The sequence below is a fragment of the Gouania willdenowi genome, chromosome 14, assembly GCF_900634775.1.
Source record: "Gouania willdenowi chromosome 14, fGouWil2.1, whole genome shotgun sequence".
Taxonomy (NCBI): domain Eukaryota; kingdom Metazoa; phylum Chordata; class Actinopteri; order Blenniiformes; family Gobiesocidae; genus Gouania; species Gouania willdenowi.
The window spans coordinates 31,729,179-31,756,508 of record NC_041057.1 but is presented as its reverse complement, the minus strand read 5'-3'; the positions used below and the strand labels follow the sequence as shown (position 1 = coordinate 31,756,508).

General features: G+C 39.4%; 1 protein-coding gene across 2 annotated transcripts in view; it reads left to right on the top strand.

The window, feature by feature from the left end:
* Positions 1 to 26,970, top strand: part of LOC114475476 (platelet-derived growth factor receptor beta-like) — a 31,048-nt gene extending 4,078 nt beyond the window's left edge. Inside the window, exons 7-28 of one of the 2 annotated variants that reach the window (XM_028466318.1) lie at positions 733 to 869; positions 975 to 1,056; positions 1,287 to 1,361; positions 5,153 to 5,336; positions 7,095 to 7,210; positions 7,284 to 7,395; positions 10,278 to 10,377; positions 10,446 to 10,554; positions 12,369 to 12,463; positions 12,570 to 12,702; positions 13,392 to 13,496; positions 13,573 to 13,677; positions 17,112 to 17,214; positions 17,291 to 17,370; positions 17,456 to 17,559; positions 20,422 to 20,544; positions 20,646 to 20,757; positions 21,357 to 21,456; positions 23,772 to 23,877; positions 23,954 to 24,038; positions 24,142 to 24,229; positions 26,809 to 26,970. In XM_028466318.1, coding sequence (XP_028322119.1) covers positions 733 to 869; positions 975 to 1,056; positions 1,287 to 1,361; positions 5,153 to 5,336; positions 7,095 to 7,210; positions 7,284 to 7,395; positions 10,278 to 10,377; positions 10,446 to 10,554; positions 12,369 to 12,463; positions 12,570 to 12,702; positions 13,392 to 13,496; positions 13,573 to 13,677; positions 17,112 to 17,214; positions 17,291 to 17,370; positions 17,456 to 17,559; positions 20,422 to 20,544; positions 20,646 to 20,757; positions 21,357 to 21,456; positions 23,772 to 23,877; positions 23,954 to 24,038; positions 24,142 to 24,229; positions 26,809 to 26,842 — 2,288 coding nt within the window. In that variant the 3' untranslated portion in view covers positions 26,843 to 26,970. Of the gene's footprint in view, positions 1 to 732; positions 870 to 974; positions 1,057 to 1,286; positions 1,362 to 5,152; positions 5,337 to 7,094; positions 7,211 to 7,283; positions 7,396 to 10,277; positions 10,378 to 10,445; positions 10,555 to 12,368; positions 12,464 to 12,569; positions 12,703 to 13,391; positions 13,497 to 13,572; positions 13,678 to 17,111; positions 17,215 to 17,290; positions 17,371 to 17,455; positions 17,560 to 20,421; positions 20,545 to 20,645; positions 20,758 to 21,356; positions 21,457 to 23,771; positions 23,878 to 23,953; positions 24,039 to 24,099; positions 24,230 to 26,808 lie in introns of both variants that reach the window. The other variant, XM_028466317.1, reaches the window with a different exon arrangement.
* Positions 26,971 to 27,330: the final 360 nt, after the last annotated feature.

The window sequence follows — 27,330 nt, the reverse complement described above, 5'->3', positions numbered from 1 at the left end:
ACCAGCCACCTAATTCAGATTGAAGTTTAATTTGGAATAAAATTTGCATTACTAATTAGGCGTTTACAAGGTGAGTTTAAAGAGGATTTAACTTTTATTCTGAATTAAAGTGCAATTAAAGCTCTTAAGTAAATGTGGCCATTGTTGTGTAACTGGTTTAAAATGGAGTAGAATATGTTCTGCCAGAGTGAACAGACAAAATAGATATTGTGCAGCGTATCAGGGCTCTCAGCCACTCGTAGAATTTCGTCTTAACTAAGAAAATGTATAAAATAACATTGGTGAATCCCCAAATTAAATGGATACTTACAAAAGCTCAAGATACAAACAATTTTTCACTTATTTTTTTTATGTTGGGTGAGGCCCTTTGTGTTGATGAATGCTAAACAGAATCAGTCTTTTAAATTATTAATTGATTACTTTTAAAAATTGTTTTTAAAAACTTATTTTTAACGTCTCTATAAAAGATCTTTTCTTAAACGCATAGCAGTTAAAACACTTTAAAATTCAATCAAACAACCTTAGCGATGATTTAACATGGCATTATACATTTCAAATGTATGTTTATATCAGGATACCAGATAGAACGACCTATGAAGGGTTTGATTCAAAAGACATGACCGTATACAGTATGTATGACCATATACTGTATGTGTGACTCACATAGAAAGTGTACTGTATATGTACTTCCCTGTTTGTGCATACATTTATCTCTCTCTACATGTCTGTCAGTGTCAGTCCCAAAGCAGATAGATGTAGAGCTTTCAGTGTCCAGCACGGTGGTAAAGAAAGGAGAAGTTCTGACCGTCAACTGTACAGTCACAAACACGGAAATGGTTTTCTTTACCTGGGACTTTCCTCGCAAACAGGTACCTGTCTGTACCTATCTGAGTCTGTCCGTCTGTGTCTGTGTAGGCTTTTGTCTTTGTGCGTCTCTCTCTCTCACATGTACCTAATGACAGTTTTCATTTCAGGAGGTGGAACCTGTCACAGACTTCCTGCCCAATCAGATTCGTTCCTTTGTTAACATCACTTCCGTGACAATGGAAGACTCAGGTGTGCAAGTGTCTCCTTGATGGTCTACAGCAGGATTGTCTGACTTGGGTCTTGGAACGTAGCAGTTCTGCAGGTTTAAGGTCGTTCCCTGTTTGAACACGACTGACTATGGGAAGCGGTTTGTCTTAAAACCTAACCTGCAGGACTGCGGATCTCCAGGAGCCATGCCTGATATACTGCTGCTCTCTAATACAGATATACTGTAGCAATGATGGTCTTTGTATCTGCAGGTGTGTATTTGTGTGTAGTACAAGAGACAACGGAAGGACCCACAATGGAGAAAAACATCACAGTGAGAGTACTGGGTCTGTACACACACACACACACACACACACACACACACACACACACACACACACACACTTTATTGAAGAATCACCCAAGTACTTGGTTTAACAGAGGTGTGAAGGCAGAGTCATTAAAAAATGAGAATAAAACCACCACCAGGGTGCATCCTAATAGTACTTCCTATTTCCTTTCCTTAACCCCTGGAAGTGTTTAAGTGGTAGCCATGATAAGGAGTGTTCCAATTCTCTAAAAACTAAGGCAATGAGGCTTAATGCTTCCTTTTGAACCTCCTTTAGCCTAGGAAACAATTATTATGTATTACCAAAGGAGACCATATAATGCTGACCCACAATTCCTTGTGTCAATAACATTTAAAGGGACCCGCTCATCTGGGTGTTCACGGAAGCTCACAATGACTGAAAACAGAGCATTTGTATTTTTTTTCCCCTAAGAATGCTTCATGCTTGCAAATCTGTTGCTTTTTGTCAAAAATTGCTCAAAATAGGCCATTTACTTGAATTATATAGATCTGATGAGTTTTTGTCTTGAGAGTGGGTGGTTGATCTAGCTTCCTTGCTAACTGGAAGCTAGATTAAATCCACACTTATCCACACAAACATGTAATTTCTACATATTACGATACTCCACAACGGACTAATATGTGAGCTGCATAGACCTCAGCACTCGTGCTTAGGACATGTCACAGGAGTGGACTAGACCGTTTAACTTAACCGCAAAAACGTGTAGACGCTTATCAGGTAGGTAGGGCCCTATATCTTCCACTTTAACGGAATCATGGGATGACCAATACAAATTGAGTCCACTATTAAATGAAAGTGACATAATGTGAATGAATCAGCGTCATTTGCTGGGACCGCATTCGGTGCACCTCAAGCCCCTCATCCCTCCCCCTCCAGGGCTAAACATGTTGAAGCGTCCACCCACAACACCGTCTAAACAACAACAACAGTGCCCGCTTAACTTTTATGTGTCAGTGAAGCTCCGTGAAAACATGAGCAGCTTCACCTGCTCAGAGTGTTTGAACAACATATCAACAGTGCTACAGAAAATCTGTGGATAAAGTTGTTGTTGTCGAGACCACCGATGCCTGGGATTGTAGAGTCTTAAACATCATAGGTTTATGATAACGTGATCATTTCTGATACTGTACAATATTCTGGCCCCTAGTGGTAAAAGAACTGATGCATCTTACGTCTATTTATTTTTGTCTAATTATCTGGAATAATGTAATCTGGATCACTTAAATTGGGTTCATTTAAATAAAGTTGATCTAAATTTAATCCATACATCTGCTCAGATTCAGTAAATCATTGATCCCTTAGGGGAAAATGGGTGACATTAACTTACACGTTTCCTCACAGGAGTTGAAAACCAATGTTTCTTAAAAAACCCATAATTTTAAAGAATTAATGTGGAAAACACAACATTTGGAAAAAAATATACAATGGAATTTGGGAAAAAAATGGCTCATGGATCAACAAAGAAAGCTGCTCTGAGAGGCTTGTCCAAACCAAAAGAGTAAAAAAACAAGGCAAATGATAAAAAATGTTAAATGACTATAAAACCAGTGGCTCAGCAGCAGTGGTGTGAACTAACAAAGCAAAAAAACAGTACAAATGTTAGGTATTTTTACTTTAACATCACAATTCTTCATATATAGTGTAATTGCTTTTCACAAACCACAACGTGAGTGTTGTGAAAACTGTTTTCTTTTTTTTTTTTTGCTTGAACAAAGTGGTGTATATACAATGTTAGTTTTTTTTCATCACCTTTTTCATCCCTTTGGTGTTATGTAGGCCTATATCTTTCATAAATATAATAATTTAAAAAAATGCTTATTTTGGATTCATGTTGATTTCTGAGTGGAAAGTGAGTGTGAGCAACCATTCTCATTGTGACGTTCTTTTCAATTTTGTTCCTCGTAGCCTGGTAGCCTTTTTTTCTTTGATTTACAATCAAACCTTGTGATATTTGAGATTATAGTAGTGTTTAGAGGCACAGGGGAAAGTGTTATAAATGTGCTTTTAGTAGTCCATTTTCAGACATTTGTAGTTGTTTTACCACGGCAGACGTCACTAACCTTCACCGACGTAGTATTATTATGTCTCCTAGTGGAAGTGCATCTGATTGTCAAAACAATTTTGACGCCCGAAGCGCGTTTGGTGTGAACGTACCATCGCAACTCTAGCGTCAGCCGCGTTGGAGGCGCCGGACGCGCGTCAAAAGCTTGAAATCTCAAAACGCGCTATTAGCTTAAAAACGTGGCGCACAGGAGGCTCGGGACCTCAGACGATCCCTAGAAGCGCGTCCACTATATATTGTCTATGTAAACCTGATGCTGTTGACGCTTTGGACACGTTTGGTGTGAACGTGCCATACAAAGCCTGTATGTCTATCATGAATCTCAGCTCAACAGTTACTCTCATTCCCAAAAGTGTTTCTCACCAACAAAACGCGTCATACACGTCTCAAAAGAAGCTCATTCAACCACGACACTAGCAAATAGTCTCACCTTGGAAACACACAGTGTTACTCTGAGCACCCTGGACCACACAATACTAACAACAAAAGGCATTACATAAAATACATCTTATCTTTGCAGTTTGAAGGATTTTTGTCAGTATTTTATTACAAAATAAGATATTTGCACTTTGATGGTTCTAAATTATTGTATAAAGTGTGCTGTAATACATTCCAACAAAAATGAATTAGGTGTGCAGCAATTTACAGTAATCAAGAACATTTGTGCTTTTGTTCTTCAGTACTTTAGAACCTGTAAACAAAAGTACAGTACAGTAATATAAAACACAAAATACTATAAACAATATATTTGCCAAACGTTGAGCTGATGTGAAAAATTCTTGATTAATAATTAATGCAACTGTTGAATGATGCAAGTTTGTCTGCATCCTTAAACCAGCACATGGTCAATCACTGTGGCCCTGATTTCATCAGAGACCACAGCTCATGGTCTTCCTCTCCTTCCTCCTCCTCCTCCTCTCTCTCTACAACCTCACCCACTTTCAAAAGAAAAAGAATCAGAGCCACTTCTTTGTTTCTAGGCCAAACACAGATCACCTGAATCACTTTTCAGTTGACAACTACACTCAGCTGTGTTTGAAATTGCATTATTGTTTTATTTATTTTTATTTTGTCAATATTTTTTATATGATTTTCAATAGATTTCATTGTGGCTGCAGCAGACATTCCCCATGTTTTTCCCCCATTATTCTGTTTTTATTGTGTTTTTAACTGTTATGAAAGAAATGTGTGGTAAATATTTAGTGTTTTGCAGGTGGTGAACTATAGTGACTGAGAAAGAGTTCATGAATTTTGGTGACTGTGATCACTGAATGCATTTTGTATAAAAACAATGAAAAGTGATTTACAGTTTAGTCCACATGGACTGAGAGTTTTGGACATGTGACTTCAGTTACGACCAATGCTTGTCGAAAAAAACTGTAATGTATGTCCACAAAATGCCGTGTTTGTCACGTTTTAGATGAAAACTTAACCTACACTAAATAAATCAATGGTAAAAATCCAAAATCTTAGACGATGGCCATTTTTGACCCACACATTGTTGGTCGGAATTGAAATATGAACATCTAGCACAATAATACCTATTCCAGTTTCTGACACAATTTTTCACCTATTGCACAAATATATAATTATAATTGTCTGTACATGCAGAGGAAAAAACTTGAGTAGCTACCATCAGAGGCAAGTTAACATGACTGTGTGTGCGTGTGTGTGTGTGTGTTTATGTGTGGTTCTCTGTGTGTAGATCAGGGCTTTGTCTCTGTGTGGCCTTCTGGTGAGACCAACACGGTGTGTCTCCTCCATCATTCTGTGGAGTTCACTGTGGAGGTCGAGGCTCACCCAGAACCTTCAGTCGTCTGGACCAAAGACAATCTGACCATTCCAATGGAAACCATCTCCACCAACACCAAACACCTGACAGGAACCAGGTGGGTCTACACACACACTAAGGCTGCAGTTAACCAGAACACAATTGAGTGATGGCATCCCAAGCACACACTGTAAATGTATCACATTTAATTCATTCATTATTTGACAATATCCCATAGGGCAGGGGTCGACAGGCTATCAGGCATACTGGGCATTGTCCCAGTGGGCTGTCAATTCTAAGTGGGCCGATTCGGTCCGCTACTTATTTTTTTGATGAGTGAGTGGAGGCAGACATGGTAACAGCTGGCCCAAATTTTTCCAAAAGTGACAAAAATGTGGCAAGAAACGAGTAATAAGTGACTAATATGGGCCAAAAGCAGTCAAAAAAAGGGCAAAAATGTGGAACAAAAAATTAAAAAAACTGGGGAAAAAATGAAAAGTGGTATTTATTGGACAAAAGTTAGCTTATCTGGATGAAAAGTGACCAAAATTTAAAGGACAAAAATTGGATAAAAGTGTCAAAAGGAACATGCAAAAATGGATACCAAAATATGAAAAAATGGATATTTATTGGCAAAAGGTAGCTAAAGTCTGAAAAAAGTGTCAAAAGGGGCAAAAATAGGACAAAGGAAGTTGGTTAATTGTATTTTCCCACTAAACGTTCAACGTCCATGGACATCTGCACGTCTGTATGACGTGTAAAAAAGGTTGGCATCTGAACGTCACAACGATGACCTCATCTGGACCTTGATATGACGTCATTAAACAGTAAACAGAAATGTACGTAGCATGCATGCGTGTGTTTCTATTTATTACAAATCATTATCCAGTATTATCTACAGTCACTAAGTATATTTAAAGTTGTACCATATGTCAGTAACATTCATATATGCTCTTCGATGTTTTCAAGAAATAATGTAAATGTGGAGCCTTTATTCCCACTCACCAAGCCAACGTTAAAACAACGTTGAAAAGACGTCTTATTCAGACGTCGTCAGGTCAGGTTAATTCAACAAACGCACACGCAACAACAAACATGTTAAAACTACATATAAACATTACAATACTTCAGTTATTAAATGTATTTTATTGCTTTATTTTGTCATAGTATTTCAGACAATTAATTTGGTAAACGTTTTAAAAAATGGACAATGTACAGTATCTTTGAAAAATGATGTGGGTAAAAGGATTCACATTTGGCTTTATTCTACGATGTCAACAAACCTAAATCGTGCCAATGTGAAATGACTATATGCTGTGATCTCACTTATATATTTGTCGCTACGGTGGTGCAATGGGTAAGGAAGCACGCTGGAAAGCATTTTGATTGCTTGATATTTATTTGTTCTTGGCTGTCATTCAATACATACAATTCAATACAAAGAACAAACATTCATTTAAACAACCAAAAAGAATGAGATCAGAGATTATTATTATTATCGGAGCCCATCCCCAAACACCATAATATAAAAACAATACAAACAACTCAATGACGGGGGAACCAATCCATCCTGGGTCATCTTTCTTATGCCGTCTTCATGGGATATCTATAACATGTCGTTTCCTGATGTCTTGACGACATCTGAAAAAGATGTAAAAACGTTCACTCTGCACCCGCCAGAGACGTCTTCCCAACATCGGACCATCACGTCACTACAACGTTGTTTCAACGTCAGTTTGCTCAGTGGGTTAGGGAAATCAGAAAACTTTTCTTTTAGTGTGCATATGTTTTGTTTATGGTAATACATAAAACATGCTTGATGTTGCTAGTGTGAGTAGAGTAACTTCAATCAGACACAGAAACATTTGACTCACAGGTACAGCAGCACACTCTCTCTGGTCCGAGTGCTGATGGATCAACGTGGACGTTACACCGTAACGGCGTCCAACGAGGACATGGAAGCAGAGGTCACCTTCACCCTAGAGGTCCAAGGTCAGAGACACATTGATTGACAGATGTCACTGAGTGTTAGCTGTGTTGTGTTTACCTCTGTGTGTGTGTGTAGTTCCTCCTAAGATAACATCTCTCTCAGAGCTCAGCACCAACACTATACTCTGTGCAAGTGAAGGAGCCCCGCCCCCTTCCGTCAAATGGTACATCTGTCCAAGCTCACTCAGGTAAACGCCCATGCTCAGTATCAACTGTTTTACACCAACCAGAAAATGGTTGAATAGGCCAAATATAGAATATTTGCTCATATAATACACAACTTCTACTGTATAGACTCCAAAGAGTTTTGTCCGAATTGGTTGATTTCTCTGTTCAATGCTATGGATGTCCTGAGATCACTCTTGTACCTATATTTGTGTACTCACTGATATTGTCCAGAAAATCATTGCAAAAACACATCAGTAGGTTCAAACTAAATTATCTCACAACAAGAAAGTGATTCATCTTTATCTTCAGCAATGTTCTTCAGAGCTTTTTTCTGACTGTGGACATGATGAAACACAAGCTTATCTAACTGCTTCAAAGTTCTGCTGCAAGTGGTTCTGTAGATCATTAGTTTTATACTCCTTTAAAATTTTGGGAATACTAAAAATACAGTATCACCATATCCAGTTCTCCATTGTGTGAGTTCTGGAGAAGTTTTTACCAATCATTGCAAAAACTTTTAAAAGGGCAATATTATGAAAAATTCACTACATAATGCTTTTGCTACAGTGATATACATTCCTTTAGTCTTATTTAGGGGGCCAAAGTTGAACAAGTTGTGTTTCCTCCCTCACTTGCTATTCCACATTTTGTAAAAAGTCAGCTCCAAAAAGTTGGATTTTTCGCTCATTGTGACGTCACAACGCAGAAACTCCTATTCCTGACAATCCTGGCTCCTCCTCCCCTATAAGAATGTGATCGCCTTCCTCTCAGACTACCTCACAGGTAAAACAAAAATAACGAAGGCAGGTTGATATTACATTTAATATCTTTACGTTCAGTATATACTGTAGATTATCCAATATCTCTCTATAAAAGCAAAGAATCTCTGTCTGTTTGTGTGTTCCTCAAATATCTCTGCGGATCAGGATCAGACTGACCTGAGAGTTTCAACATGGCTGCTGCTTGGTTCAAGAGTGTGCGACGTCAGATTTGTTTGGATGTCCCTCCATGAAAAAGCTACTTACCCCCCTACTTTTCTATAGTAATACATACTTGCTACGGGCACTGCACTAGTATAGATAAACCAAAGAGTACTCACAATCAGTTTCACTTTTAGTAGCCGTTATATTGCCTCATATCACCTTTATGGGATGATCTGACGTGTTTGTACACACACACTAGAATGGGCAGGAATTTATTGATAAGTGTATCAATCAATGTTTATTCATAAAAAAAACACTTTTCATCTAAAGAAAATGCAGCTCAAAGTGCTTTTACATAGTTTAAAATACTCCCACCGCATACAAACTCCGCCCACCACACACAGACACAAGTTAGAATAAGGACAATGGCACATGGCTGGGTACAGAGGATTTAGGTAAGGTGACAGATTGGTATCAGATTGATTTTTTACATTCAGACTAACAGCAAAAGCCTTCAGTTTCAAGAGCTGCTGCTTTTTGATGGGCAGCAACTGAAATTGTACAGTTTTGAAAGAATAAACATGAATTCTTTCCTCAGCCTCTGAGTCACAGACATTTATGTACCGTGCGACTCTGGTTAATGCACTGCCACCCTCTGTCCACTATATGGTGAATTTCCAAACATACTGTAACTACACATGCCTGTTCCTCCTCACTGCTTCATGTTTGAGTTGTTTTCACAGATTTTTATGCTTTTCTTTTACTTTCTTTGCACTGTCTATAGAAGTGGGATGCAGCAGCAGCATGGATGCAATTTCTTTTATTGATCTGGATGCGTGGATAGCTTTAGCCTTTCCTTTGTGTTTGATGAAAAATGTGTCTGTTTTGATCATCCTATCTTTTCCCTCATCCTGCTCTTTTCTTTCTTAATTCCTTTTGCTCGCTTTTTTTTCCTTTGGTTGGCTTAACTTTAATCTACTCAGATCACATCATTGCGGCTCATGGATGGCAGGTCGGCAGACTAGTGCTGTCAAGAGATTAAAAAGATTGTGTGGTTAATTAATTGTCCTCAATTTGAGGTGTTTTTATTTAAATTAATTACATTATTGTGGCATATCGTTTTAAAGATTACAGCTTTATGAAGTCTTTTTTTGTTGTTTTTGTAACAGACTTGTATTCATTTACATTCCTCTGTATGTGAGACTAGTCCCAAGAGTTGCTATTACGTTTAGTTTAGACCATCAGGGGAAATAATAATGTGTACCTGTGTTAATCTCTCAATAATAAAACATCAGGTCCATATGTAGAGCTATTAGTTAACACATCATAAACAGTAAGAACACTTTTCTGAGCAAAACAATTATTGAATACCTAACTTGTTGCTTTTTCTCTCCTACAGATAATATTTATCGACTGACTTTGTTCATTTGTCAGTCATGGACTTGTGTATTTTGGCTCTGAACCCTGTCATCTTGTCCAGTGTAGATTGAAGACACTGCCTGCTCAGAGCATGTTGCAGTTAGCACTGTCTGAGTGTACTTGTTAGCTGTCCGTGCTAGCTGCTACATGTTTAGCATTGAGGTGGTAGCGAAGGCTGCAAAACCTCCGGTGATCGGCAAATTATTTCTTGCACAATTTGCACACAACTGGACTTTTGTTTTCTATCCGGTGCTTTTATTTAAAACTAAAGTGAATGCCAACAAAGCTCAGTAGTTATTATGGGTATACCGAGAACTCTTGGAACGAGAACAGTTCTGTGTGGAGTGCAAAAAAATGTAAAAAATAAACAGCGTTATTTATTTTGTGTGTTTTTTTTCCTGTTATTAATTAATCACAATTAACACGTTAAAGTGACAGCCCTACTATTAAGTTGATTGCACAAATAATACTTTCCACCTCTCATACTAGCCCCTGGCGTGGTTAAAGCAGGCTGCAGAGGGCTGGTGTAAATGCATCCTTCGTCCCCGTGTGTGCTGCAGGTGCAGTGACCTGAGTGGTGGCTGGATGAACCTATCAGCGACCACAGTGGGCATCACTCAGCAGGACACTGTTACTGTCGTGGAGATGGACGTTGCCAAGGTAACGTCTGTCCTCAGCGTTGTGATGTCACAGGAAGTGAGGTGTCCTCATGTGTTGTTCCTGTAAAGGTGCGTAGTGTGCTGGCTCTCCAGGCGTTCTCATTGGTTTCTGCTGTTCGCTGTGAGGTCAACAACTCAGCAGGACGAGGAAGCCGGGACCTGCGCATGGAGTCAGTCTGTGAGCATCAACTGACCCTGAATACACAGACATGATGATGATGGGTGGACAGAAGTCCTTTGTCTCTTTCTCTCTCTCTGTTTTCACCCGTTTATCACCACCTGTCTGCCTCTTTTAGTCTATCTGATTTGTCGTAACTTGTCTCTGTCCGTCTCTTAGGGTCTGTACTACGAAGCTGGATCAGTAAATCCGGGATGTCTTTCCGTTAGCAGGCTTCACCTAACCAAACATTCTCCGTCAGAGAAAAGCTGTACTACAAAGCAGGATATAAACACGTTCACTTCAGACAAGGCAAGGTACATTTATTTGTATAGCGCATTTCATACACAAGGCAATTCAATGTGCTTTACATGATCAAAAAGTGCAACAGATCATCATGTGATCATTTTCACTTTATTACATCACAGACATGTTTCTATTCAGGGAGTCCTCAGTTTATCACACACACACTGGGATAAAAGCACATTGTTTCACTGTAGTATGTTCCTGCTGATGCTGTCTGTTACTATAACGTATAAATGAATAAATCGGTTAATCATTCCGGACGTAGTGTCTCTCCCTAGGCTTCATCAGGTAACTGTAGATCAGTCCATCAGATATAAATTTATAACTTTCCTAAAGGATGTCAATGGTAAATGAAAGGATTGCATTTATCCAATAATAATCTTTCTTTCCTAAACACAGCTGTCAGAGCTGCACCAACCAGGATCTGCTAACAATGGGCAGCTCATTTTATGAGAGAACTGATTGGTCAGGAGGCGGGACTTTAGTACTTGCTCAGATCTGATCCACTTCATAACCTGGTCCCAACCAGGTTAGGTGTTCAGCCTCAGTTACCATGGTGATTTAGCTCGGTAAGAAGTTAACCAGTGTTTTAGTACACCAAGAGGTGTAAAGAGTACTCAAGTACAAGTGCAAGTAAAAAGTAACTCAATTAAATAGTACTCAAAATAAAAGTCACTAGTTACTTACACCCCCTACATTTATTTTTGGTAATAAATATTGCCACATTTACATTGCATACAGTAAACATCTCATATATAAACTAAAAGAGGAAGAGACAAAATCTTACACAATTGGAACTCAATTCATTTTCTACAAAGGCATCTGTATAAAATAAAAGGTTTGTCAAATTTGTCAAACAAATTCAAATCAAAATGTAAAAATTTTCAGGCTCTAAGTATAGCTACAATTATGAACTCTAAAACTGAGAAAATAACCTATTTAATGCTGGGTTTTTTTTGCTGTTTTACATTTAATTTGATTGATCAGCTTTGATGTGATGCATTTGGTTGTTGTCAGGTCAGTAAATTCTTTGTAGTTTCACAATGTTCATTGATCATTTAAAAAAAAATGATAATGTACTCAGTAATGGTTAGGTGTACAAATGTATTTAGAAATGAATTACTTTACTTTCAAAATGTACTTAAGTATAAGTAATATTACTGATATACTGTAGAAATTTACACAAAAAAGTACAAGAATCCATAAAAGCAACTCAAGTACAGTAACGTGATTACTTGTAATCCATTACTTTCACCTCTCAGTACACCACACACCAAATAAACCCTGTAAATTAGTGCGATAAGAGGAAATCCATCTTTGTAGTACAGACCCTTAGTGTTGTTCTCTCTTTCTTTCTCTACAGTATCTGTACCTGTCTGTCCCTCACCTTTCTGTCTTATTATAGACAGACAAGAGGACACAGGTCTCTGTCTCTACCCAAGGTTCTCCTCTGTCTCATCCAGGTTGCATGTCTCTCGTAGTTTGTCTCATTCTCCAATCAGTCCCTCTCTGTGGTTATTTGTCCTCAGCCCTCTTGTCTCAGGTGTCTGTCCTTGCCGTGGTTCTGGTTCTTTTCATCATCGCTTTGATCTTTCTCATTATCCTCATCGTACTTTGGAGGAAGGTGAGCATTCAATGCAAAGTCGTGTTTGAAATTTTTAATGCAGGTCAATCACGGCAGGATACTCTTATTTTGGTAAATAACTGTTCTCGCTTATCCCTGTGTGCAGAAACCTGGATATGAGGTCCATTGGAAACTGATTGAGTCTGCAAGTCCGGATGGACAGAGTTACGTCTATGTTGACCCAGCAAAGCTCCCATACAGCTCCGACTGGGAAATACCCCGAGACCAGTTAGTCCTAGGTACACGACCAGAGATCAGCACACTTCACACCAGAAAATGTAAAACATTAGAAGACAGAGCGATGGTAGTAATTACTTAAAGCTGCCTAAACAAAGGCAGGGAGTCATTTTAAAAGGATCCTCCACTGTTTTTACAAATGTGGCCTAAAACTTTTGAAATATCCTTATTAGAAGATCTATGCCTAACAAAATGCATTATTTTGCACCATATTCGTTTTATTAACTTTTTAAAATGGGACTTTCTTTACTGTTTTTGAGTCTGTGCCCCACCATGTTAAAATGACATCAATGATGATGCCAATCACCCCTTTAGTCCATTAAGTTCTATAGGAGTGAAGGCATTCAGGATCATTTAACAGCTTTTTCAGTCAGAATGTGCTGCTTTGGGTTGCTCTAAAAATCAGTAAAAGTTAAAAAAGTCATTGTAAACCTCTTTTGTTTACCAACATTTGATAAACAAAATCCGTGAGCTGAAAAAATCTGTGACCGCATGGAGCGATGGTTCCAACTCTGCTGTTTCGTAGACGGCATGAAGAAGAGAAGAAAATTTCGGGTTTAGTTACTCATTAAGTCATTAGTGATAACAACATCAGCAGAAGAGAAAAGGACACATGGCTTGAGACCCGATGATTAAGTGAGGACAGCGTCAGTAACTATGTCTGTCTTTGATTCTCCGTTCTTGTCTTTAGGTCAAGTTTTAGGCTCAGGAGCGTTTGGGCGTGTTGTGGAAGGAACCGTTTCCGGGCTGATGGAATCTCAAGCTTTCACTAAAGTTGCAGTAAAGATGGTCAAAGGTCTGTCTGGCTGTCTGTCTGTCCAGTCATTCATGTGTCAGTTCTGTCTGTCTGACTGAGGTCAATGTTCCTTTAGGAAAAGGAGATGCCGTCCAATCCCTGATGTCGGAGCTGAGGATGTTGGTTCACGTTGGTCCTCATCTTAACTTGGTCAACGTACTGGGAGCTAGCACCACTGGAGGTTCATCGTAGCTTTCGACGATTTTCACCTTTTACTTTGAAAAACGTTCCTCCACAGAACTATTATTGTTATCAGACCTGAATTAACTAACTAATCTACTGAAATTAGCTTGCATACTGTATACAATAGGGGGGAGGTGATACACTTAGTTCACAATACAATATCTTAGATGATAGTGGTCTTGCGATAACGATACAATATCTTTGGCTGGACAAAAAAAAATGTGTAGTTCCTGACGATACAACTGTGCTATATCTGTACCTACCCCATATGTATGTTTAAGTAAAAAGCTGTTGAATATTAAATGCATTATGCTGCCTGTGGCAAGATTTCATAAAATACTTTACCTTTTTTTCACTGTTATTTTGAACAGTTTAAGAAAAAAAGAGGGAAAACTAACAATACAAAGACAACATACGAACAACAAATTATCTCAAGAAGACAAAAAATATATAATTTGTCTGAAATGGAGCAGGAAGTAGTCGATACTTATTCGTCATGTCAACATAAATCCTGTCCATATGTAAACAGCTGAATAACTTGTCCATTATGGTCTATATATCCATATCCAATAAAACAAAAATGTTGGCAGTGATATTCACTTAATGTACACATACTTGGATGTATAACCAAATATGCATTTACAGGTCACCCCTCCATATTTATTTAGGGCTTTATTCTCCTAAGTCACAAAAACCATGCTGTTCCTGGCTGCGCGCTATTCTCCAACTGTACTTAAGTCAGTCATTGCGCGCCTTGATCCCAGTTACGCATTCTCGGTGGAACGTCCCTGAAATGTGGGCGGTCCCATTTAAAGCTGGTTTAAATTCTATTCCTCTTTGCGCTTCTGAACCTGGAATAAGTGCAGCGCCTCGATACGGTGAAACATTATATTGCACTTGAAGTTTGGACTTAGAATGTACAATGTAAGCCACACGGATTCATAATATTGCAAAAGAGACTCAGAAAGAATCTATTCAAACTGACACTGTTACACTGTCACAGGGGGAAAGATTGACCATCAGGGACAAAATGTGTTACATTTCATTATATTTTACTCGTGCCATCCACTCCTTTTCCTGGGAGGGGGTGGGTGCTACATCGTGGAGCTGATCAGCTGTGTGCACCCAATGTGAGCACCTCGGCTGCTGGTTATTACAATGAAACTCTGACAGACGTCAGACTGACGTCCAACTATTTTAACACTTTGTACAACGTAAAGCCACAGTTTGATCGACTACAGAGTAAATGACAAGTGAGACCATGATGATGACTAATGCAAGCTGATCATTTCTGAATACAGGAATCTAACAAGTGAAAAAAAATCAGGCTCCCCACACAAATATCAATCTGGCATTAGTATGAGGGGACCTTTACCCTGCAATAATCTGATCAAATCAGTCTGTTATCTTTTTCACGATTTTCGATGACCTTTACAAGCATTGGGAAAACTCCATGTGTCGTGATTTCTGGACAGCCCCAAAAAAAAATACATCATGGCCAAGTCCTACTTTGCTTCAGACCGCCTTTATTCACAGACAATGCGCTTTTTGTCGCTTTGCACGCGCTGGGCATGTCAGAATCAGAATCAGAATCAGAATCAGAAATGTTTTATTTGCCATGTACAGTTTTAAGGACAGTACAAGGAATTTGACTTGGTGGTTGGTGCACAAAACAAGCAACAAAAAGAAATAAAAGAAATAAAAACAAAACAACAAAGAACAACCCAGCAACAATAATAATAATAATAATGATAAATATAAAGGATGAGGGATAAATAAAGGATAGATAGAGAATAAAGGATAAATAGGATAAATATAAATATATATATACAGTGCAGCAGGTATCAAGCTGGTGGAGGTGGTGATCGGGTGGGGGGGGGGGGTGGTGGGTTCAGTGGGTGACTTGGGGTGTGTTCATGTGGATGGTGGCAGAGGGAAAGAAGCTGTTTTTGTGTCTGGAGGTTCTGGTCCTGATGGACCGAAACCTCCTACCAGAAGGGAGAGATTGAAACAGTTTATGACCGGGGTGGGAGGGGTCGGCCACAATCTTTCCTGCACGCCTCGAAATCCTGGAGGCGTACAGGTCCTGGAGGGAGGGCAGATTGCAGCCGATGACCTTCTCTGCAGAGTGGATGATACGCTGCAGTCTGGCCTTGTCCTTGGCCGTAGCTGCAGCGTACCAGATGGTGATGGAGGAGCAGAGGATGGACTGGATGATGGAGCTGTAGAAGTTCACCATCATCTTTGTTGGCAGACTGAACTTCTTCAGCTGCTGCAGAAAGTACATCCTCTGCTGAGCTTTTTTGATAAGGGAGCTGATGTTCAGCTCCCACTTGAGGTCCTGAGTGATGATGGTCCCCAGGAAGCAGAAGTACTCTACAGAGCTCACTGTAGAGTCTCCCAGGGTGAGGGGGGTGAGGGGGGCTGGGTTCTTCCTGAAGTCTGCTATCATCTCCACTGTCTTTAAAGCATTGAGCTCCAGGTTGTTCTGGCTGCACCAGGACACCAGTTGGTCTGTCTCCCACCTGTAGTCAGACTCGTCTCCATCAGCGATGAGACCGATGATGGTCGTGTCGTCTGCAAACTTCAGGAGTTTGACCGACTGGTGAGAGGAGGTGCAGCTGTTGGTGTACAGGGAGAAGAGCAGAGGAGAAAGAACACAGCCCTGAGGAGATCCAGTGCTGATGGTCCGGGGAGCAGAGATGGTTTTTCCCAGCTTCACGTGCTGCTTCCTGTCAGACAGGAAGTCTGTGATCCACCTGCAGGTGGAGTCTGGCACGTTCAGCTGGGAAAGCTTGTCCTGAAGGAGAGCTGGGATTATTGTATTAAAAGCAGAGCTGAAGTCCACAAACAGGATCCTGGCGTAGGAGCCTGGGGAGTCCAGGTGCTGGAGGATGAAGTGGAGAGCCAGGTTTACAGCATCGTCTACGGACCTGTTGGATCTATAGGCAAACTGCAGGGGGTCCAGGTGGGGGTCGGTGATGTCCTTGATGTGGGAGAGCATGAGGCGTTCAAAGGACTTCATGACCACAGATGTCAGAGCGATGGGTCTGTAGTCATTAAGTCCTGTGATCCTCAGCTTTTTAGGGACAGGAACGATGGTGGAGACCTTAAAACAGGCTGGTACGGTGCATGTCTCCAGTGAGGTGTTAAAAATGTCTGGACCAGACCAGACCAGGAGTCTGGACCAGAGAAAAGACACGCAGGGGAGAGGCGTGTAACTTCAGGCGCGTAAAAAAGAGCTCAAGTCCCGGCCAGAGAATAGAGCCCATACTTAGAATGTGACCAGGTCACCATTTGTTAGTTACTTTAAACATTATTTGTGTTATAAATTACACCAGGTCCTCAAACTTTAAGATTTTACACTGAGATTGCAACATATTTAGCTCGTCCAAACTTTCTGTCTCTAATTTCTCTGTTTTATCCCCTTAGGCCCTGTCTACCTGATCACAGAGTTCTGTTGCCATGGTGATTTGTTGAAATACTTGCAGAGGAACAAGAACTCCTTCCTACTGCTAGAAACACACAGTGTCAGGTGAGTTCACAGAAACTCCGCCCCTCTCGTGGCCCTGCCCCCTCTTAAGTATGACAGGTGGATCTGTCACTAACAGTGATGGTGATGGAGGATACATGGACATGAAAAACATCCATGACGTTGAACCACACGCAGACGAGATGCTTGAACAAAGAGGTAACTTCTTATCAGAGATGTGTCACATGATTCCATCAGAGCACTGGATTGGATGAGAACATGTTACCTGATCGTCTGTCCTCAGAGCTTCCCCTCCCTGACTCTGACTCCTCCCACCTCAGCCTCCATGACCTGCTCTGGTTCTCCTACCAGGTGTGCCATGCCATGGACTTCCTGTCCGTGAGACAGGTAAGCAACAAGCATGTGCTCATACAACTGACTGTTAACAGACACACGACTGACGGCCATGCTGCTGAGCGACATTGGGACTTCTTCAAAAGGTGGAAGAACTCTCTGTAACTCGTATCATGTTTTGAAACATCATTTCTAAACAAATTCCCAGAGCTTCTCTCATTAGCAAACATAAAATTAAATAATTACAATATCTCTTATTGGTCAGTAGAAGTGAGGTCAAGCTTAAAATGAGTGGCTCCACTTTTGACAAAACACCTAGAAAATAAACCTCGACTTCAGTTGAGAAATTTTTCCCCCAAAAGAGTGGGTAAAATTGAACCGTTTATCCACTGATAAATTATACTCAGGGGTCTCCAACCTTTCTGAAACTGAAACTTCTGCTACTTCATAGGTACTGTAAAGTCTGAACGGATACCAGTGAACTTTTTAAATACTAAATTTATTTTCATGGTTTCACTTCAATTAGAGGGTAAGATAATGGAAGGCTGGTAGTAACTCAAAAAAGTAGGAAATGATTGTTTCAACATGCAACACCTAATTTACGTAGTTTCATTTTCATTACATAATCGTAAAACATGTAACAATTGTAAAATGGAACAATTACATAATTTTTCGAAAATCCACCTTGCGTTTTTAAAAATCTGTATGATATATTTCACTGAACAAAAATAAAAACACAACACTTTTGTTTTTGCTCCCATTTTTCATGAGCTGAACTCAAAGATCTAGAACATTTTCTATATACACAAAAGACCTATTTCTTTGATGGTTGGGATGGGGGTGTGAGAAAACAAGTCAGTATCTGGTGTGACCACCATTTGTCTCACGCAGTGCAACACATCTCCTTGGCATAGAGTTGATCTGGTTGTTGATTGTGGCCTGTGAAATGTTGGTCCACTCCTCTTCAATGGCTGTGGGAAGATCCTGGATATTAGCAGGAACTGGAGCACGCTGTCGTATACGCTGATCCAGAGCATCCCAAACATGCTCAATGGGTGACATGTCCAATGAGTATGCTGGCCATTTAAGAACTGGGATGTTTTCACTTCCAGCAGTTATGTACAGATCCTTGCAACATGGGGCCATGTTTTACCATGCTGTAACATGAGGTGATGGTCGCAGATGAATGGCACAACAATGGGCCTCCGGTGTATTTTATTAATGTCATTTTGAATGCACAGAGATACTGTGACGAGATCCTGTGTTAGTTGTCCATAACCCCACCACCACCATGAGCCACTCCATCCACACCGTTGACATCAGCAAACCACTCACCCACACAATGCCACACATGCTGTCTGCCATCTGCCCTGAACAGTGAAAACCGGGATTCATCTGAGAAGAGAACACCTCTCCAACGTGCCAGATGCCATCGAATGTGAGCATTTGCTCATTCAAGTCTGTTACGACGACAAACTGCAGTCAGGTCGAGACCACGATGAGGACGAGCATGCAGCTGTGCTTCTCTGAGTCGCTTTCTGACAGTTTGCGCAGAAATTCTTTGTTTATGCAAACCGATTGGTGGCTGGTCTCAGACGATCATGGAGGTGAACATGCTGGATGCGGAGGTCCTGGGCTGGTGCGGTTACACATGGTCTGAGGTTGTGAGGCCGGTTGGATGTACTGTCAAATTCTCTGAAACAGCTTTGGAGATGTTATATGGTCATCCCTGCAGTCAGCATGCTGTGTAATTAAACTGAACATTTTTAGAGTGGCCTTTTATTGTGGCCACCCTGAGGCACACCTGTGCAATATTCATGCTGTTTAATCAGCATCTTGATATGCTACACCTGTGAGGTGGGATGGATTATCTCTGAAAAGGAGAAGTGCTCACTAACACACATTTAGACACATTTGTGAACAATAGTTGTGAGAAATAGGTCTTTTGTGTATATAGAAAGTTTTAAATCTTTGAGTTCAGCTCATGAAATATGAGAGCAAAAACTAAAGTGTTGGGTTTATATTTTTATTCAGTGTATACAGTATAAAACAAACCACTACCCATACACCAAATTGTCTCAATGTTTCAGGAAAAATAAACATTTAAAGATGGTTAATTTAATACTAAAACTATCACGATCAGCAGTATTTGAAACTCCTCTGAGTACTAAATGCATCTCTCTTATATATTTATCTTTGTGAGTTTGAATCCTGGAAAGTAAATCACATTTTAGATAGAGCTCATTAATGACTAGAGCTCCTGAGGGCCCCTCACATGGTCCATGCAGGCTACCTGGTGCCCGCGGACACCGTGTTGGTGACCTTTGCTCTACAGGATGTAAAAAAAAAACCCACAAAGACAAGGGCTCACTTATGCATAATCCTACTGTCTAATCAGTATCTTGAAATGTGAGGTCGATGGATTATCACTACAACACATTGAGACACATTGGTGAACAATATTTAGGAAAAACAGGACTTTGCTGTTTACAGAAAGTAGTTTTTTTATTCAGAAATACAGGAAACTAACAACACCTGAGACGATTAGACGTGTGTGCAGTTACTGTAATGCCATTATTTACTGTAAATAAACTATATCTAGTTTCTTAATTGAGGAAACAGAACGTGAAGATGTTTCATCTTTCATTAAAGAGGCTTCTTCTCTAATTAACTGTCAGGGTTACATTTTATTTTTGCCTTTAATTAACTTATTGTGTGTCTTTGTAATGGTTTGCATTTGGAATTATTAGCATTTAAAAGTTGTTTAAAGTGAGCCCAGTAATACTTCTCACAGTAATGTATTTAAACAATCAATAAAATAACGTTCCAGTTTATTGATAGTGTGTAGTTTTGTGAATACTGTTTATTAAGGGACGAGTGGCAGCTCTAGTACACACAGCTGTTTTATGTCTGCAGTGTGTTCACACAGACCTGGCTGCAAGGAATGTTCTGGTTTGTGAGAAGAAGCTGGTGAAGGTGTGTGACTATGGACTGGCTCGGGATCTGCTGAAGCACGAGGACTACGACACTCACGGGAATGTTAGTGAATTAAACAAAAAACAGACAGTATGATCTTATTAGGTCAATAAATGAACTTAATCAGCTGAGATGATGACATCAACACCCACGTGTGGTTCCAGGCTGTCCTCCCTTTGAGGTGGATGTCTCCAGAGAGCATCTTCCAGAAGGTCTACAGCTCTCACAGCCAAGTCTGGTCCTTTGGAGTCCTGCTGTGGGAGATCTTCTCTATGGGTGAGAACTAGCATTCCCAGTATTCCCAGAGTCTGTTTGTTGTCTTTTCTGCAAATGAGAATATTATTTTAATCCCTCCTTCACTTCTCTTTTTCTATCACAGCCTGATTATAGTATAATCATGTCATATATATCTCTAGATCAGACATGGTCAACTGGCGGGCCCGGGAGCCACATGTGGCCCTCATTCTAATTTTGTACATAAAATGACAGAATACAGAACCATAAAAATGACTCCAAGAACAACAGAAATTCACAAAATGAAATGCACTAAAAGACTCGAAACAAACTGATGAAACAACAAAAAATATACTAAAGACCAAAAGAATGAAATAAAATGAGAGAAAACATACAAAATGATTCCAAAAAACACAGAATTACTCAAAAACTACCATAAATGACGACACAAACCATAATTGGCTTAAATTAAAACGAAAACACAAAGCCTCCATTCTTTCCTGTATTAATGCTCAGTTTTGTCATTATTCTCAATAGTGACATGAATGTTGATATTGTGGCCCTCTGTTATAGATAGATATATTTTTTGCTACAACTTTAATGATATAGTAATGCTTTATTTAAATGTTCTACTCTCTCAGGATGCAGGCCGTATGCTGAGTTGATGGGAACCAGGGACCTGTTTAACTTTCTGAGAAAAGGACACAGGATGAGTCGACCAGAACACGCTTCACAGAACATGTATGACAAATAGATGGACAGAGTAGGCCTCATTGATAAATTAAAGTTGCTGCAAATCAATGGCAGATGTTTATCTCTGTATTTACACGGAATGATCATAATTTGGCCGTAATGTGGAGTAAGGCAATATCACAGAGAATACTGGGAACAAATAGTAATCATTGTCCTCCTTGTCTGGTAAAGAAATTCAAGAAATCGCAATAAGAATTAAGTAAAAGCTAGAGATGGGCAATATTATCTGCCCACTGATATTATCAGCCGATATCAGCTAAAAAGTGTATTTTCTGTTTACATCGGTATTGTTTTATTCATTGATAGAAAACAAAGAACTAAATATGGCACTTTTTTACTATAACTTTTTAAAGTTTAAGGATTATTATTTTGCACAGATATGTGAAATTTGGGCCATCACGCGCTATTGGTTATTCCCATGGAGATATATATGGCCTAATCAGTGTATATATCCATACCAGTTAATATTGGATATTAATGTTGGACAATATCAACATAGAAAAAAAAAGTTAATATCAAAAATCTCTATAAACATACTTCTACGCATTCATCTACGGGACTCCACATCCCACAATGCAATGCGTGAAACCTTTCCAATAACGAGTATTTACAGTAGAGAATTAAACAAATTTTCAAGCAGCAATTTCAACTTTTTATATATTTTTTTTAGCAAATGATCTTTGATTTGACCTATGAGGCCTACACTGTCTTTATTTGAACACATTTTAGCCTTGGGGTCAATCTGGCCCCGGAGATATTTGCCTCCCGAAATGATATTCAGTAAATTATTGACTAAGTTCTTGTGTCAGGCACGTTGTTTTTTGTTAAGTACATAAATAAGCCCTTGATAATGAAACCTTGACCTTTTTTCTAGCGCCACCATCAGGCCAAACTTTTAAATTAGAATACATTTATCTTAAGTAGGTTTCATCCAAATCTTCTAAAATTTACTGACAACATTAATGACCACAAGAGTATGAACCCTATTGGGTGTGTTGATGATATGACCTTTCCCACAGCACCACCATCAGGTCAAACTTTCAGTTTCAGAGAACGATATTGGTTCTTGTTAAGAACCCCCTTCTTCTCTCATGAACATATTCACTTTTTGTATCTCCTTTTTTGTAACATATTTGGGATTATTCACTATGAAGTCCTCTGTCTCACACATTCTGCCAAAATGAGGATTGACCCCAGAGGAACACCAATGTCTGCACATTGAAAAATAATATGGTGATGATTTGATGTTTAATCAATTGTAGGAAAAGTCAAGATATATTGAGCAAAAAAAAAAGAAATTAACTATTATTTTTTGAATGTTGAACATTCAATGGGGTCAAATTGACCGCAAGGATAATAGAGTGCTAAAATATGCCAATCGTAGATTAGAATAAATGAGCACTTTGTTCTGACATTAATTCGAACAGGTCTTTGCCGTTAAAGTTGCTTAATAATTGCAACTTGACATGCACTAAGTTTACATTAGAGATACTAACTCCATTAAAGCAGAACTAAGTAACTTGCGCTTAGCGCTCCCCCTAAAGGTCACTTTTGGTTATGTCACTGTTGTAAACACTCCACACACCCCCACCGCCTGCCCCACCCCACAGCTACATGCACACCTTTGCTACAGTAGAAACCGATCAATGAAAAATCCTAATACAACAGTGACACTAAGGGTGGTTTCACACATAGTCCCATGTGACCATGTGAACAGTATGAGGAAGAGAGACAAGTACAATAAATGAATTATGTGGGAGTAATACGGAAGGGAGTGTGGAAATGTGTGTGATGTGTTTATTTGTGTGCTGACAAAGCGGCTCTGAAAATGGATGGATGGATGGATAGATAGATAGATGGATATTTGTGTGTGTGCTGCCTGATGCGCGCTGGGCTGCGAGTGTGTGCGTGTGCCTGTGTGTGTGATTGCTGCTGAGCTGTCACTGCATGGAGTTGCTCCGCCATGACATAAATTTAAGAAAAGTTCATTTGTAGACAACCGTGTGCAGCCATGGGGCTGGTCATAATCTAGTATTAGTTTGTATTGGGGGGGAGATGAAAGACCCCCCAATTACCCCATAAACACTTGTATTAAGATGAAAAAGTTACTCAGTTCTGTTTTAATACATACTAATCTATGGCTTAACATCTTTTCTCTTTTTATAAAAAAGATGAAGATGAAGGCAGACAATACATACCACCCCTTAATATACATATACATACCAAACCTTATCTATTCAACACCCTGCATGGAAGTACATGTGACAACTGACATACAAATGTTCCTGGTCATGTGACTGCAGGTATGAGCTGATGATGCAATGCTGGAAGGACACACCCCAATCAAGGCCTTCTTTCTCCTCATTGGTTGACTCTTTGGCCAGCATGCTGAGTGACGACTACAAACAGGTACACACACACACACACACACACACGCACGCACAAATGCAGGAGCACACACATACTTATTTTTGTTGTGTGTCAGCGTTATTGTCAGCTGACCCAAGATTTCCACAGAGGACAAAACCCAGCCATCGCTAGATCACAAGTGACGCAGTCCAAGACAGAAGGTAACACACACACACGCGCTAACACACAGTGATATTAATGTCTAAGTTAATGTCCTCACAGGAAACTCCGTCTCCATGGTGACGGTTGATCCTTTACCATTAGAGTCAGTGGAAACAGGTCCCTCCCACAGCACCCAGGTGATTGATGTCGCTATAGAAACAATCAGCACTGCTGCGCTGGACGCAGTCAGGTAATAACCTCCAATCACTCGTTTACTTCATTACTTTATGAACAGGTTCAGTGGTAAGCCAAATGGTACTGTACAGCAGGGCCGGCGTTAGGTCATTTGGTGCCCTAGAAAAGTGTGGACCTTACACCTCCCCCCCACAAAAAAAAAAAAAAAAAATTAAACAACCTGTTCTAAAAATATCACTCATCATACAGTGCAAATGTCCTGAGGGAACAACAACTACAATGGTGCAAAATCCATAAGCAATGCAAAACAGTGCAATCAAAAGTTAAAATAAAATACAGTATAAAAGTTTCAGTGCAAGGAAATGTGTACTTTCCTGTTTGGTTTTAAAACCAAAAAACACAATGTGAAAACAACGCAATATACAGTAATTATACAGAAGATCAGCAAGTACCTGTATGGTTACAGATTTTTTATATAAATATTTAATTAAGGGGAAAACATGTATAGTGATTGTAAAGGGTGTGTTTCATATCTTTTAAAATTATTATTTTTTTTGGGGGGGGGGGCAGTTTGGTGCTAGCTGTGTTTCCATTACACTTGGAAATGCACAAAAATCTAAATAGCTTTTTTAAAAAAAAAAAAAAAAACCTTGTGATGGAAACACCTGAATTTCGAAAAAACTAAAATATTGCAAAAAAAAAAAAACTTGAAACGTCTGAAAAACCTCTTTGAAAGCGTTTAGACATTGAAATACGTTGCAAAACCACAATGGAAACACTTTTTACGCAATTACATGTCTCAGGACGAGACTTACCTGGTTACATGACCACTTCTGTCCACATGTATCGCGCATATGTTTTCTTGGAGAGAAGAGGAGACTGCAAACAACAAAGGAATACATTGTGTTATAAGGATGTTTGGAGTGTCTGTCTCACATCATTTATTTATTTCAAGCAATTTAATGCCAACAGAAAAGCTTTTGTAGTATGTGTACATACATTTTTCCATATATATAGCACCTTTCACAGACAGGTCACAAAGTGCTTTATATATCAGCTCACCCAATGGAACAGAGCTGCCATGCAAGGCGCTAGTCAACCACTGGGAGCAACTTGGGGTTCAGTGTCTTGCCCAACGACACTTCAACACAGACTGGTATAGACCGAGATTGAACCCCCAACCTCTCGATCAGAGGACTACCCCTAAACATCTCCCACCCTTATTTTTCATTCAGTTTTCACAACGTATGTTCCTGACATTTTCAACATTACATACATATACAAAATTGATAGACATGCATACTTCCCCAAAATCTTTGATGAAAATAAACCATGCTGGATCTTGTCACTCTTTCTCAGTTCTATACTTTCAGAACATAAAGCTTATTGTTTGTGTATTGATTTAAATATATGAAAACTTTTACATTGCTTGTGTTCATCCCCCAGGCCCTTTGATAGTTGAATTTTGGAATTTCCCATTCCCCTTAGTTGATACCCTCCCTCTTTACGTCTGTGTTACGGCCCCTCCAAGATGTTAGACCAAAAGGCTTGAGGGGCCGCAACATAAAAGATGCTGAACAGAAATCAAAGGTTTTCAAAGTATTTATTAACTAAAGTTCATAAAAGTACCAACAGAACAAAATAAAAGGGACTGGAGACCCACTGGGCCTACTCTATACAGGGCCTTCGACCCAGCAACCAGAAATCTCCAGTTCAAACTAAAATAAACTTACAGGATAAGTGGGGAGCAGAAGAACTCCCCACATGTCTGCTGGTCTGATGTTGTGCCTCTCTCCTTCTGGTCCTCTCAGCCCTTTATACAGCTCCTCCTCTTTCTCCACCTGATTGCTGATGTAAATCAGGTGTGTAAGGTGAGCGGGAGAAAGGGCAGTCTGAGAGGCCGGAGGCACCAGCCGTAACAGTCTGAACAACTTTTGTATTTTTATTGGCACATGATTTTTTATTTGAGCTGTGGAATATTGTACTACAGTAATATTCAGTTAGCGTGTTCAATATATCCTACTTTGTGAATTACCTGTATTGATTAGACTTTACATGAGTTATAAGGCTCCAAAACAACCTTCAAAGCAAAATTATATTTATATTTGAAATATCGCTTTTATTTTGCAAAAATCTAATGGAAACACAGCCACTGTCCTCTTCAGATATTCTTGTAAAATATGGAAAATGACAAAACCGCTCATACCCTCAGATACATTTTGTGACATTTGCGATAACTTCTCGCACGATTTATGATTCAACCTTTACGAAACCAGAGGTGCTCAATACATCGATCGCGGTTGAAATTTGATTGTGCACACTGAAAAAGAAAAGCTACATTTTTACATTACAGTATTTATTTACTTTTTCAAAATATTACCTCTCCTTAATCTTACTTAATTTTTAAGTGTCACTGTTTCAATATTATTAGATGAACTACAAAGCACTCAGAGCTCAGAAGTCCACCAAATTGCATTGTGACCAAAATGTTAGATTTGTAATATTGATCCAGTGCCTCCTGTGGTTGAAACTATGCATTCATTTGGTGAATTTTAAAACAACGTGCATTTCTCACATAAAGCAGTTTTTTTTACAGATCAATTATTAATAATATAAACTTTCTTTCCTCTGCAGTGTGCAGGACAAGGAGGAGGAGAGCAGTCTGTGAGGAGGCCACAGTTCTGACCATCAGCTTTAACCCTGCTTTTGCCAATGCCTTTAGTTTAGTTAACAATTAACGTGTTAATTACAAGTCTGCTTTCAAATAACCAATAAAACATTAATAACCACACTGTATCTCCAAGTCCTGGCTTTTTTTTTTATTAAAAAGAGAAAGGCATTATTTATCTGTACTTTTGGAGTTTTCTATGATTAACAATTACTCTTAAAGGGCCCATGTTACACTAAATCAACTTTTCTGTGCTTTAAACATCATAAAGTGCTATTAGGGCTTCATACACATGTCTAAAGTGTTTTTTTCATTGATTCCCTCATTCGTTAGAGGGTGATTTGCTCCTTTCTTACTGCAGGGTGAGCCCAAACACCTCGCTCCAATTTAATGACGCGTTACCACTTTGATGATGAATTTGACGTGGCACTGAGCTGTAGAAGCCACGCCTCCACGAAGCTCTCTGCCGTGATTGACATGTAAACAGA